The sequence below is a fragment of the Coloeus monedula genome (genome assembly GCF_965178545.1).
Source record: "Coloeus monedula genome assembly, chromosome: 3".
NCBI classification, from domain to species: Eukaryota; Metazoa; Chordata; class Aves; order Passeriformes; family Corvidae; genus Coloeus; species Coloeus monedula.
The window spans coordinates 113,503,678-113,518,060 of NC_138783.1; the positions used below are offsets into that span (position 1 = coordinate 113,503,678).

At 45.8% G+C, this 14,383-nt stretch overlaps 2 protein-coding genes across 9 annotated transcripts in view; one reads left to right on the forward strand and one right to left on the reverse strand.

Annotated features, from left to right (window-relative positions):
- FUNDC1 (FUN14 domain containing 1) overlaps positions 1 to 6,972 on the reverse strand; it is a 45,956-nt gene extending 38,984 nt beyond the window's left edge. Inside the window, exon 1 of the mRNA XM_082279497.1 lies at positions 6,881 to 6,972. Within this exon, the coding sequence (XP_082135623.1) occupies positions 6,881 to 6,929 (49 nt within the window). The 5' untranslated portion in view covers positions 6,930 to 6,972. The remainder of the gene's footprint in view (positions 1 to 6,880) is intronic.
- An 817-nt stretch (positions 6,973 to 7,789) lies between these two features.
- Positions 7,790 to 14,383, forward strand: part of KDM6A (lysine demethylase 6A) — a 151,722-nt gene continuing 145,128 nt past the window's right edge. For all 8 annotated transcript variants that reach the window (XM_082278261.1, XM_082278262.1, XM_082278264.1 and 5 more), the window contains exons 1-2: positions 7,790 to 8,410; positions 8,615 to 8,678. In XM_082278261.1, the coding sequence (XP_082134387.1) occupies positions 8,253 to 8,410; positions 8,615 to 8,678 (222 nt within the window). In that variant the 5' untranslated portion in view covers positions 7,790 to 8,252. The remainder of the gene's footprint in view (positions 8,411 to 8,614; positions 8,679 to 14,383) is intronic.

Below are 14,383 nucleotides of genomic sequence, written 5' to 3' on the forward strand. Positions count from 1 at the left end.
GCCAGACACTGTCATTTTAACAGAACATTCATGTTCTACACATTTAGTAGAAAACTGCAAGGACAGAGAGAAGAGCTGGAATAAGTGACTGGTCAAGAAGTTGGCTAAAGAAAAGGTCTCTGTTCAACCAGTGGTCAAACCTTATACACTTTCCTCTCTCCTCTCCTCTTCATTCACAGAATCACAGGATGGGTCAGGCTGGAGGGGACCACCATGGGTCATCTGGTCCCACCTCCCTGGTCAAGCAGGGTCATCCTGCATCAGAGCACACGGCACAGGATTGTGTCCAGAGTGAGGGAGACTCCACACCCTCTCTGGGCAATCTGTTCAGTGCTCGGTCACTGCACAGGAAAGAAATTTTTCCTCATGTCCAGGTGGAACTTCCTGGGCCTCAGTTTCTGCCCATTCCTCCTGTCCCATTGCTGGGCACTAAGCAGCTGCTGCTGGGATCTCCCGTTCTTGTACAGCACCAAATGACCCACCCATGGCAGGGTTTGGAACCAAACCTCTCCACCTGGGAGATAGAAACTGCGATCCTCCTATTTCCCATGTGTTTTTTGCAGACCACTGACAAGAAGCACTTACATTGCTAAATTAATAACCCTGCATAGATATGAAAAAATTCAGTTGATTCATAAAAGTGGCTTAACAGTAGCTGTGTTGTTCTTCACTAATCATATATATTGTATTCGGTTATGTTTTCAGAGAGACAGAAGCATAAATAGTGCAGGGTGTCTTGTTTAGCATGCGTTGATGTAACAGAAACCAGGAACAACACTGAATTTGCAAGAAATCCTGTGTCTTGCCCAATTTCCTGAATAAAGGAACTCTGATAAGCATTTGAATTTTGTAATCTTATCTGGAGTGATCCATTAGATGTGGGACTTTTTCTCCACTGAGCAGAAAGTCTCTTCAGAAGGTATTCCAGAACCTGCAGGTTCAGGTCCTTGGGATGGTGGGATTATTCACTAGAAATGTGCCTGCACTGAAGGATTATGTAATAAAAACAAAACCAATCACTTACTAAAAAAACCCCAATTACATGATCGACAACAAAAGTATTTAAAAATCACACATTTGTCCTCTTTTTTGTATAAGAAACAACTATAACCTGAACAGGAGCAATGTAAATGTCTTAAGATTATATTCTGGTCCTTTTTTATATAGATTACCCTTGGGAAGAAATGCATCCATGCACTTTCAAACTTTTATGTCTTTAAAATAGTGCCAATTGCATCATTACTTTCATGGTCTCTAGTCCAGACTCCAGTAACTTCGATTAACTACATGTAAGTATCTGAATTCATCAAAGGATGTGGATATTTTTGACTGAGAGGAAGGAATATTAGAGAAACTTTCTTCTCACTGATACCAAGAAGCCACTGGACAACTATTTTGTTATATGAAGATTTGAATTCACAATTTACAGTGAAATTTTGTGTATCCACTCGTGGCAGAAAAAGAATCAAGTTAAGGATATCAAGGCTTTGGAAAACATTGCAGATTCTCAGTGAAGCTTCCCTTTGCTGCCCCATTTCCCAAGAAACTTTTGTCCCATTGAGACCAATGGCAATTTCCTTCTTCTCACTCAGCTTTCAGTTTGGGATTATATATCCATGGAGAAAAACACTGTTTTAACTTTCTTCACAGGAGTAAACCACCACAGGACTCATTTACAGACAAGCCAAACCAAAACACCGTTAGAGAAGAACCCACAAACTGACTTCAGTAGCACTGAGTGTATTTATACAAATACACAGCTGCAAACTTCCAAACAGAAACCAAACCGTATCTTGAGAAACTGTAAGATGGGAAATTCTCCCAGCCATTCCTAGGGAGTTCCTGTCTCACTGAAGTGCAGCTGAAGGGGGAAGCAACGAAAAATGTACTTAAAGGCAGGGTTAGCTTTTGGTTTTATGAATGTCAAGCTGATTGTAGAAACTACTCATCTTCCTCACACCATCCTGGTGGTCTAGCTCTGTGAGAGGCCTGATCCAACTCTTAGTGACATACAGAACACACAGTGGAGCACAAACCCCTAGAGAAATTCTAAACATAATCTGCCTCTTGATAATAACAAACTTAAAAAAAAAAAAAAAAACAGAAAGCAAAAAAAAAAAAAAAAAAAAAAAAAGCAAATTTCAGTTTGGTGTTTCCCAGTTACATACAATGAACACATTTTCATGCTTTGAGTACAACCCTGTTTCATACTCAATTGTGTCCTATACATTGAGTTAACAGGATGCCACCTCATTTTGGGAACATTAAAAAATATAAGAGAGTTGTCCTACAGCAACTAAGTCTTCAGATTTAAGCATGATGTTTTATTTCATTTGAAATGCCCTGACTCACCCATTGCTGCAAGGGAATCCTGAACTGTGCTTAGACAAGGATGGAGAATTGTCATGGTTTGTGTTCAGTAAGTGCAAGATGGAGCTTCTTGAGCCAAGGCTTTGACTCTGCCACACCCAATGTCCCAAAGCTGCTTCTGCTGTTTGCACCCTTAAAACTCTCATCTGTGCACCAGTACAAGATTTAGTATCCACCATCACCTGTGCAAAATACCTGATTTAAGAAGTGGCTGATGTAGGAAATGGACACAAAAGAGAGACTACAACCAAAATAGTGTTTTAGATTAGTAATTGAAGATTTTGTCCTTTTAGACATCCACAAAAGTATTAAAAAAGCAGCATTTAAACAGCTGAGGTTGTTAAAGTAAGTAATTCCCAGATACTTTCTCAAAAAGATTTGAATATGAAACACTAAATTAAATCCAGTAAGAGCATGTGACATCCTCTGCTCTAGGAGAAAAACAAAAATACCAGATAATAAAGTGTTTTGGATAATATTGGATTCTGTTCCAGGACTCACAAAAGTTATCCATTCACCTGGTTTGCCGAGCATCAGGATTGGATCTTTTCAAATGTTTACACAAAACCCCACATCATTTTGCTCAGAGCTGGTTTAGAAATGTGATTTACTTGTTTTTTTACTTCCAAGCCAGAAAACCAGTAGGCTACAAAGGTATCAGCTCAGCAACTAATGTTAAGTCAATACACATAAAACCACCTCTTCTTTACAGCATTTGGCAAATGTATTGAGTTACAACCGTCAATCTGAAGACAAATACAAGCACGGTATTTTATCATCTTCTCAACAGACACAATCAAATTCCTGCATAGAAACAAATGCAAGAAATCTCAGTTTCTCTAGACTGGAGATCCTTCAGGATCATTTCCTGTCAAACACGTGATTTCTCTGGAAGGTGGCAAGTCATAAGCTGCCACATCCAGTTCCTACCTACAGGGAGGGCAGACATTCACCTACTTACTTGCTGAAACTACAACCACAAATGAAAACATTCCCACTTTTGGAAAACACACCAAAGACACAACCAAAAGTGCTGGAGGTGGGAGGCACAGGCACAATTGAAAAGAAGATCCAAGAATCTACCACCAGAAGCACTGTAAAGGAATGACTTCCTGGACAAGTATAATTTTTCACATTATTTATTTCTCCATGTCAGCAGAAACTGTCAGTATAACATAGATCTATATACTGCAAAAATAGGATAGAGCTCTTCTAGCAGTCGTTTCTTCTACTGGTAGAGCTTCAGCAAACAGTCACTGTTCATGCTGGCATGCAGAGAACTGGTCTCCTACACAGCAAATCTACAGAAAACCCAAAAACCCGCTGCTTTCTGAATTTCATGAAAACAGCTCAGGATACAGTTAAGGTCATGATACAAATTCGTGCTTTTCCATGTAGTAGAATGAATTGCTGACATGTTGCTGCGCAGGAATGGACATTACTGCTTACCTGGTGACTGCATGGACTTCTTATGACCATGAATTACCACTTAAATCCCAAATGAATTCCAGCATTAAGCCTTTCAAAGACAACCCAGGTTTTAAAGTCGTGCTAACCAAGGACACAGAGGGCAATAGACAAAAATGACTACATGATTCAAGACAGTACAATAATAATTAAGGTCAACACCCAAAGCATTTAGCCTTGTTTTTAAAACTTTCATTATAAAAAACAAGTATTTTTTTTTATAACAAGGCATTTCCTAGACCAGTTCACTTTTACTCCCCTTACTACCAAAAGTTAGTAAAGTATTTCTGAGGTTAAAGAGCAATTTTTTCATCAACATAGTGAAACAGTATCAGGATGACTTTTTTCCTATTTTCAATAATTCTCCTACCCATGTATTGATTTTCCTTATTGCTAGCAAAAGCATTTGCCTTTTTTTTTGGGGGGGGGGAAACCCAAACAAAACATCCCAAAACCTTGGAGTTTAGATCAGCTTTCCCACTTTCTTGACCACCATATGCTGTCAAAACATAAAACATCACACAAGACTCATCAGAACTTTAATGTGGGTAGTACAGGGAACATGAAAATTGCAGGTCATTTTACTATGAACCTCTGGACAGTAGAGAAGCCACTGCTAAAGTACAAAAATGAAGCACCACAGGAATTTTTGTTCCAAATATCAAGAAAACAGTTTAGTAATTTAAGCTTTTCTTCTTTTACCTCAGAGAAAATGAAGAAAACAACAGTAGGGAAAACAAATGCAGAAAAATAAAAAGGTTAATGAAACTGCTTTCTCCCTGACTAACTATTGCCAGGCTTCACTAGTTTATGCTGCTTTCCCTTACATGCCAAATAGCCATGTATTTCAGGCAGGTCAACTAAAATTTGGCTAGATGGCAACAATGCAAGTGTTAGATTTATGTTTGTAGGACACAAAATAGCATCCTGTGGGTTCTGTAGGTCAGCCTGCTTTTCTCTTTGCTGTCTTTTCACTATGTGCACCTTGTCACATGAATCAAAGATTGTCTCGTCACATTTTGCCTGCTCTACTGCAAAAGGATTTGCCTCATGGTCAGAGGTCTCCTGAGCTATTGGGAGCATAACGTTGACTCCACACCTCAAAATCCTTTGTTAAACAGCAGTGTCAGTAGAGATCACATGTGGCTCCTGAGCTTCTTGGGTAAGGAGATGACCACTGCCCTCACTTGCTTAACAGGTCAAGGCTTGCAGCTGCCCAGAACTTCAAAAAGCAGGAATAAAAACCCAGTTTGAATTGATATACCCAGCTTCAAGCACCATTGTTTTACCAGGGATGAAGCTTGCTGCAGGGGACTACAAAGTATGTCTGGATTACAGAAGACTATGAGATTTCAATTGTATCCAACAGGGACTGATCTACTGCTCCTTCAAATTTGCAACCTGACTTGGAAGTGACAGCAAAGAAATAAACAAACGAATGAATAAAGGCACCTGGAAATTCAATCGTATCAATTTAGGAAGGGTATAGGGGATTAAGAGTGGCACTGACAGTACTTGGGAAGTAACTCAGTTGTTGTGACTTCAGGTACACACAAGTTTCAGCTGGACAAGGACTCTCTGCTTCTACAGTTTCCTGATTTGCCCTGTAGTTTAGCAAGAGAAATGCTTCCTTCCACTGAGAAATGGTTTTGCCTACTTTCCTTTCTGCTGATTTATACTCAGGATACTGCAAAATGAAAACTTTAACCTGGGAGTCAAGATCCTCAAAAACAATCTGCATTGAAATCCTGTATTTATGGCACATTCCCAACCAGTCAGGCTCTTGGCACTGATTTGGGCACCTGAGGAAACTCTGCTGAGCAAATCCATGACAGAGAAGCCATGGACAATAGAGACGAACACAGATGTTTGATCATAGCTCTTTTTCCACTATTAACAGACCATTGCCCATTCCCAGAACCAAAAATAACTTGGCCTTTATCTGGACTCCAAACTTGTAAGTCCTTTAAACACAAATGCCTGTCTCTTATACCAATACTCTTAAACTGGCTGCTGTTTTAGGAAGAAATGCAACATCATCAAACTCAGGTGGTTTTTTTTCTGTTCTTCCTGGATTTGCATCAGAAAGCAGAGCTACACTACAAGTCTGCTTTTAAGAGGAGCATGGACACATTACTATGAGTCTTCATTTGCATTATTTTAAGATTTTGTCTTGACCAGGTCTCCGATCCTGGCAAGGTCTCTGCACCATCAGGATCAAAAAACATGTGAGGATCCACCTGAAAAACATCACTGACACGTGTTAGTTTAACACTTAGGCAGAAATATGCTTCAGTGTCATAAGCACACAATTGGAGAGTAGCAATTAAAGGAGAACCAGCAAGCGGCAGCAGCCCCTGCATAGGCTGCTCTTTTACCTTGTTGACCTGATTCTCAAAGGCAGCTAATGGCTTTCCTTTTGCTTTAGAGCACCTGGCAATCATCAAACAAGAAATTCAACTGGGAAAAGCCAACCCAGACGTGAAGCTTCAGCCAGGTACCAGAAAAGTGATGCAGTGCTGTTACAGAAGGCTGTTCTGATCCATTTCCAGTAAAATGGGGATGAGCTGTGCCCTCACACACCTGAAGCAGGACTCACCTTCTCGTACACACCACAGCAGAGCCAAGATCGAATGATTTGCAAACATCTTCCATAAAAAACCCTAAAGCCTCCTGGCTGTGTGGTACTCTAAAGCGAAACATGGTCCCCGGGTTCCAGGTTGAGCTGGGAAGAGTGGAGGAATCAAGGAACCCAAGGATGGGGTGGAGGCACAGGAACAGGCGTGGATGTCCCATCCCTGGAAGTGTTCAGTACCAGGTTGGATGGGACTCTGACCAACCTGGTCTAGGGGAAAGTGTCCCTGTCCACGGCAGGGGATTGGAATGAGACGATCTTTTAGGTCCCTAAAGGCATTGTATGATGCTCAGGTAACGCTTCATCTGCAAGTCGGGCTGGAGCAGCGCTAAGCCATATGAAGCGGGGGAAGCAAGCAGCAAACCCCCTTTCCTTTCCGCGCCTGAAGAAATTCAGAGCTTTACTCACACGCGAGGCGTCTCCAGAAGCGCAAATTCCCAGGTGTTGCCATTTCCATCCTTCGCGATTTTCCCACCGCTCCAGCCGGGGCCGGGCCGGGCCTTCCCCACCCTCACGCCCTGAGGCCCCCGAGGCATCGCGAGACTTCCCGCGCGTCTCACGCGAAGCGCGCGCGGCGGCCCGCGCCACGTGACAGCCGCGGGGGCGCGCGCGCCGGCGGGGGCCGCTCCACCTGTCACGGGCTCCCGGGGGAGGCGGGGGCGCGTGGGCGAAACCAACGGCGGGGGTAGCCCCCGCCCTTCCGCATGAGCGTTACCCGCCGTCCAGGCATCCCCCCTCGCAGCCCCATTCTGCCCTGTCCCCGCTCGGGGAAGCCTTTATTTTCCGCTTGCGCCAAGAGCGCCACGCCCGAGGCAGGGCGGGGAGGGGGGGGTATGAGGGTGCCTACTGCCTCCCGCCGGTGGGACATGGCACCTTCCTCAGCGGCGTCCACTCCTCCAGCCCGGAGCCCCCGTTACGCAACTCCACCCGTGAGCACAGCCCTCCTTCGTTCCTCCTCCTCCCACCCCAGCGCCCGCCACTCCCGACATCCCCCCCCGTCCCCTTTTAAAGGCGCATTCCAGCCTGCTGGTGCTCGCTAATCGAAAAGCTCGTGTGACTGACGGCCCCCTTGACCTATCACAAACGGTGGCTCTCCGAAACCCCACCCCCTTGCTCACCTACCGACCAATGGTGTGAGGCCGGCGGGGGAGGCGGGCAGCGAGGGCCAACCAAACCGGAGCGCAGCGGCGGCGGAGCGCAATGACTGACGTAAGTCAACAAAGGTCACGTGGGGCGCGGCGGCGGCGCTGATTGGCTGCGCGGACGCGGGCGGGCGGGGCGGGACGGGGGGGTCGCGGTGGCGGCGCGCGGGGTCCGCGGTGTGACACAATTACAACAACTTTGGGCAGCGGCTCCGGGGAAGTTTGTACGGGCGGCAAAACACACCCCGAGCCGCGGGGCGGGCGAGGAGGGTTCCCCCGGCTCCCCGACACCCCGGCTCCCCGCGCCGCTGGCGGCGAGCGGCGATGTAAACACCGCTCCGCCGCCATCCGCAGCCGCCACCTCCTCCTCCTCCTCCCCCGAGTCTCCAGCGCTGGGGCTCCCTCCCCCCTCCTTCCCTCCCTCCCTCCTCCGAGCAGCGGGGCTTCCCCCCGCCTCCCTCCCTCCCTCTCCCCTCCCCTCCCCTCCCTCCCTCCCCCTCCCTGCCGGCTGTTGTTGTTGTAATAAAAGTTGTGGTGTGTGTGTGTGTCGGGCACCCCGCCCCGCCCGGCGCTGGGGGGTGTTGGGGGCGCGCAGGGAGGGGGGGGTGCGATCCGCGAGTTAATTACGCTGCGTTTCCATGAAATCGTGCGGAGTGTCGCTCGCCGCCGCCGCCTCTGCTGCTCCTTTCGGTGATGAGGAAAAGAAAATGGCGGCGGGGAAAGCGAGCGGCCAGAGCGAGGAGGACTTCGCCAGCTTGACAGCCCAGGAGAGAGAAGCCCTATCCGGCCTCGACAGGTACCCGCTCCCCACTGCGCCCCGGCCGCCTCCGTGTCCCGGCTCGGCCCGCGCTCCCTCCGTGTCCCCCCGCTCCCCTGCCCGCGGCTCCCCGTGCGCCGCCGCTCCCGGGCCGCGCTCTGCCCTCGCCCGCCCGCCGCGCTGACTCTCGCTAACGCCGGTGCCTCTCTCTCCCCTCCCTCCCGCCCGCTCCCCTCCTCGCAGCCGGCTCTTCGGATTTCTGAGGCTTCATGAAGATGGCGCCAGAACGAAGGCCTTGCTGTTAAAGGTAAGCGCGAGGGTGGATGTGGAGCGGGGATGGGGGGGAGGGGGGAGAGAAACGGGGGATGGGGAGCGAGGCGGCCCCGCCGCCCCTTCCCTCGGGACCCCCGGGCCCGCACGGTGAGTGTGTGCAAGGGGTGTGCGAGGGGCACCGCCACCTCCGCGGGGTCTTTGCGCGTTGCTGCCTCCTTTGCCCCTTTCCTTTTAACGCCCCCCGCCATTCTCCCCGAGCGGGACGAGGGGAGCGTGGCCATGCGAGTGCCTGTCCAGCCCCAGGACGGGAAAGTGGCGGAGCCCGGGGCCGGGAGCGGACGGGCCGGGGGAGGGGGACCGGGGGCGGAGGGGGGGGGGGGGGGTGGGGGGGAAGGCGGAGGACGAGGAGGAGGAGGCGGCGGCGGCGGCAGCGGGGGAGAGCGAGGGAGGGAGGGCGCGCTCGGCGCTGCTGACGTTGCCGCTCCCCGGACCCTCCCTCGTGATTTTCGCCCCCAGCCGCCGGGAGCGGAGCCGGGGCCGGAGCCCGCAGGGAGCGCGGGGTCCGGGCCGGGGCGGGTGCGGCGCTGAGCGGCTCTAGGAGCCCGTCAGAGTGACTTGTTTACTCTGCGGGCCCCGCTGCCTCCATCTAGCGTGCCCGGTCCTCGCCGAGCCCCGCGTCCCGCCCGCCGTCCCGGCTTGACAGGCAGCGGGGCGTCCCGCGGGCTGCAGCTGCCCGGCCCGGTGTCTGGAGAGAGGTGTTTGTCTCTGTGGAAAGTTGTTGGCCCTGTCATTTAGTTAAGTAATGGCTGCTCCTGTCGGCCCAAGATGGCCGGACAGGGAGGAGAAAGAGAAGGGGGGGGAGGTAAACACGAAACAAACACCGGGAGCGAATATGGGGAGCGTGGAGCCCCCGGTGAAGGCTGAGGGAAACTCTCCTGCGCATCCCAAGTTCTTTCTGGGCGCTTTCCTGCTGCTTTGCAGAGCCGGTGCCCTCCTTATCAACCTGTAGCACGTTCTGCTGCCCATCCGTGAGCTGCTGACAAAGGCTGTGCGGGCCGAGTGTCTGCCAGCTGTGCTTAAACACCAAACGCCAGGGAAACATTCGGGTAACAGAATAAGTGGAACTGTTTTTAAAATGCTACACAGCTGAAGCAAAGGGGACAGTGCTCCTCTGGTTCCTGCTTCCTGGCTTGTTCCTGTCAGTAGCCTGTCGTTTGACACTGCTCATCCCATTGTTGTGCCCGGGTTGTATCGTGGAGAATTTTTTTTTCTGTTGCTGGTTTTGGTTGATCTGAAGATTTGACTCCAAAGCATGTCGAGTTGGATAGCCTAGGCCTTTGCTTGTGTTTGGGTGTTTATTTCTGGCAGGATTGGAAAAGCTCAATGTCAGGACGTGGGGGGAGGGGGGAGGGATGGAAGGAAAAGCAAGTACACTTTCCTTTGTGCTTATATTAAAAAAAAAAAAGTCTCGTGGTTTCCTTTCGATTTTCAGAGTTATTTATAAGAGCACTTCTTCCCATTAATCAAAAAGGTAGGGGAGTGACATGTCAAACAGTTAAATAATGTACATTAACTGTTGGTGAACCAGAACTCGTGTCTGCTCTGTGAATACTGCTGAGGCTATCGGAAATATTAGACCGAATCCTGTATGGGATAGAGCTTAAGGATGCCAGATAGAAAATAAAAGCTTCGTATCTCATTAGATTGTGTGTCGCATAAAATCCCTGGGTTAAGTTTTATTTTGCGTACTGTAAAATTAAGTGATGCAAGAAGCAATTCAGCCTATTAGTTGAGTTTTGTGCCTTTCTTATGTATAATGCTTTTTTTTTTAATGCCAGTCAATTGTAATTTTAGTATATACAATCTGAAGTTGTGGGGCGTTTTGATAGTTTTAAAACACGTTTCCAGAAATACCATTGTATGTTCTTTTACTGTGTTAAGCTGCAAATCCATGCAGTGAATACTAAAAAAACCCCCTAGCAAACCAAATATTTTGCTATTTCACTTCAGTTTTTGGATGATGTTTTGTACAGTTATGAATTGCACAGTAACTCACAAAGCATGTTCTTTGTAAAACTTGTTTTTGAGAAAGGTAGATTATTTAAGGAAGTAGAGGGATTAAAACGTTACTGTTCGGTGCAGAGATGTTAAGAGGAATTTCTTGGCTTGAACCAGTTTCGGTTTTGTTTGTGCTTTTTACTTTGAGGGAACGTGCTTGTGTTTCTGTTACCGTTAAGAAGTTGCTATTTTTAAGGTATTTTCTGCTTCATTCCTTTTCTGTGTGTTTGAAGCTTCATGCAATTTATGATCTATTGAAAGCTTTAGAACAATTAATCTAGCAGACCACTTTAATTCAGTGTAGCAGTTATTTTTATTGTAGAAACTGCGTCCGAATATACGTGCAGTTAATTAATCGGTTTTACAGTGATAGCAACAAAATGTTTCCTTTTGTGTATGGAGCAACAACAGCTAACAAAGACCCTAGACTCCATAATTATGAAATCCTGACTGACTGATTTAAGAATCTACAAGGCAGCGCGTTACTGTGTGAGATTTATGTGCAAGCGTAGCAGGTAAGGAAAACCATTGAGTCATGTTTCCAGAGGAATCCTTCACAAAGGCAGAAATTTATCAGTGCTCCCCTCGATGCAAGAGGAGCACACCCGCTATTGAACCTTTTCCAGAGGCTTCCAGGCTGTAGCAGTGAGTGCTCTGTGGGGTCTGGCAGCACTCCCTGGTTACCTGTGGTTGAGGTGGCAGGAGCAGGGTACTTGTCTGGGGAGACTGATGGGATGCCCTGGGTTGTAAGTGTTTGGGGAACAGCTCTGTTCCCTGCCTGGGTACCTGTGCAGCAGGAGTCTGTGGGCTTAAATTTGATGCCTGGGTGCGAGAAGACACTATTATTTTTGGTGGGGTTCACTGAGGTGTGCATCAGCTTGGAGGGGATTGCAGGAGGCCTTTGCAGTGGGAAGTTTGGTTTAATGAAGCCACACCCTGACAGGATTTAAGAAAACTGGGATCTCTTTGAGGGATGGAGGAAGCTTTGTGTCTAGAGCTTTAATTTCATTGTGGGTTCCATTCATGCTCCAGGTCTGCAGTCCCCCGTTTTTGGCAGTTTTGCTTTGTAGGATGTATGGGCTGTAGTATTGTGAACCAAGCTGAGCCCTGCTGCTGGGTGTAGCAAATCAAAAGGGAAGATAAGACATGATTTCTGTACAATGTTATGAATTATTGAAGGTATATATTAAGGATCAGGAATATTGTAATGTTGCCCCATGTACTGGATACGTGATAAGCCAAAAGAAACTTTCCTGTAATGGTGTACATGCTGTGAGTATGTGTGACAAAGGAATGGAATTTTCTGTTGCCAAAAATTTTGTTTATTTTGCAGAAAAAAGGAGCTTGAAAATCACAGTTTGCAGTTAGTGTGGTTTTGGGGAAGAGGGGAGGGAAATTGAGAGATCACCTTTCAAACTGGTTGAAATGCTGGAAACCCAACGTAGTCAGTCTTGTGTAGGAGAAAGTGCCCACTGTTACGCTTCTGTAGTTGACAAGAACGTTAACGTGAAGAGTAAAAAAAGACCAAAACAAAAACCCTGCTGCTGTCTTGATGTCTCTTTCTCCCAGGAAGACATTCTGGCAGGAGGTGAAGCTTAAAGATTACTTGGGGGGGTGGGAGGGAGGGCGAGGATATCCATTGTATTGGAAGCGAATTGCAAAGCATTTCCTTTCTCTTTCTTCCTTCATTTTCTTTCTTCCTTTTTTTTTTTTTTTTTTTTTGTTTTTGATTATGTTTCCAGTGTTTAGCCAAAGTTGACTTGATTGCAGTGACAAACCATCGTTTCATAAGCTGTAATTGGCATCTGTACAGATGTAGGTTGATGTAGCTGGTCCGATGTATTATTGGGTATAAGATGCTTGTTAATTCCTATTCATTGAGTTTAATCAGTTTGTCATATCCTGTGGACAAAATCTGAAGCATATTTCCATTTAAAAGTATTGATGTTGAAGTCGATTTAGAGAGATGAAGTAGTTCCACACAATAAGCCATGTTTAGTCTGTGTTTAGTCTCTCTTGGTTTTGCGGCCCTTTTGTTTTCCAGCTGATTTTTAAAATGGTATTTCCTTTGTGTAAAGGCCACATGTGTTGACAAAATTAACAATGTGCTTATCTGTGCTTTTATGAAGCTTACAAATTCAGTGCACAGTGACAATATTCTTTCATTTTTCTTACAATTGTAGGTATTGCTTGTTTAAAAGTAGTTTTGGACAGTGTGAATTCGTATATGTTGATTTTGTCCTTTTGGTGTTGATGTTAACGTTAATTTCCTACTAATCCATAATTAAATATTCTCAGTTTCATTTGTAACAAATGGCTTGAAAAATAATTATGCAGGAAAACATTTTAGCAGGTTAGTCTCAGTGTAGTAAAGTGGTTTTGTTTCTTTTTTAATAACTTTGGAAACATTTTGGCTTGATTTATTTTCATCAAAACAAAGAAATACTGCTTGAAAAAGAATTAAGAGTGTTTGCCTTACATAATGGCAGTACTGGGAATTGAGAAACTGGGAATTGGTACCAGGAGACATTTGTAAGGCATTCCAGGAAGTGGGCAGCCTCTCTTAATTTCTGTAAATTTATGTTTGAGTTGTTCCTTTATGTTTGGTTTGTTGGGTTTTTTTTAATATATTGTGCATTCCCTATTGTTTATTGTCTACTGTACTGTCTGTCCTGTGGAGCAAGTTGAACTTGGATAAAAATTTTGTAAATTGTGTCATGGGTGGAACCGGTTTCCTAGCCTTTTTTGAAGGTGTCACTTTAAAGTGTGTTTATTGGAGAATTTTAACTGAGCCATAGATTTTTGAAAGATCAGTGGTTTTTCTGTATGCAGTTTGGCCTTTGTGTTAATAGGGTGCAGCTTTTTAGGATCCAGTTAAGGTGTAATGGGTGACGCATTCTGTAGTTCATGGTTGTACCATGTTTGTACTTGGTAATTACAGCCATAGTGTATGTAATGGTTGTGTATCCTGGTACTTTAAACTTGGTTATAGGTTTGCAGTATTTGTACTTCATCTGGTGTTAAAACCAGCTTTGTTTTAAATGGACATTACACAGTACTGTAAGTATGAAATGCTTAGCATGTTTTGATACTTTCACAACTAGTGGTTGAGGCTTTTTTTTTTTTTCTTAAAATAGTGGGATTTTATTGCTCTAAACATGTATTCCTGAATGTTTTGACTGTTCTTTAAGTGTAAAGTACAGTGTTGGTACTACTTTTTGAAGGCAAGAAAATTGATGAAGTCAGAAACATTGCACTTGTCATTTTAATGTGTTAATGAAGAGAGAAGGATGGATCTCATGTCCACAGACAACGTGCTTTTGTAGAGATGTAGTTAGGATTGCAGGGCACTTGGTGTGTTGGCATTTGCATTTCAGCAAGCTTTATATTCACTATCAAGAGACTATTAATAGGGAATATAATGTAAGAATTTTTTTTTTGTTGATTGCATGTTACATATTATAGCTTTTAAGTATTGCTCTACTAGTCTGAAGGCTGAAGTGGTCCATTTTTCTAAGTGGTACATGTTCATCAAGTTAAGGTAATTCATGCCCTACAGACTTTAATAATCAAACAGCCAAGGTGGGCAGTGGTTCAGGATGGAGGAGAGAGGGAAATAGTGCTGTATTTTAGCAGCCGAGGAAGAGAAGTTCTGATAAATTATTTAAATTCCGAAAGTGT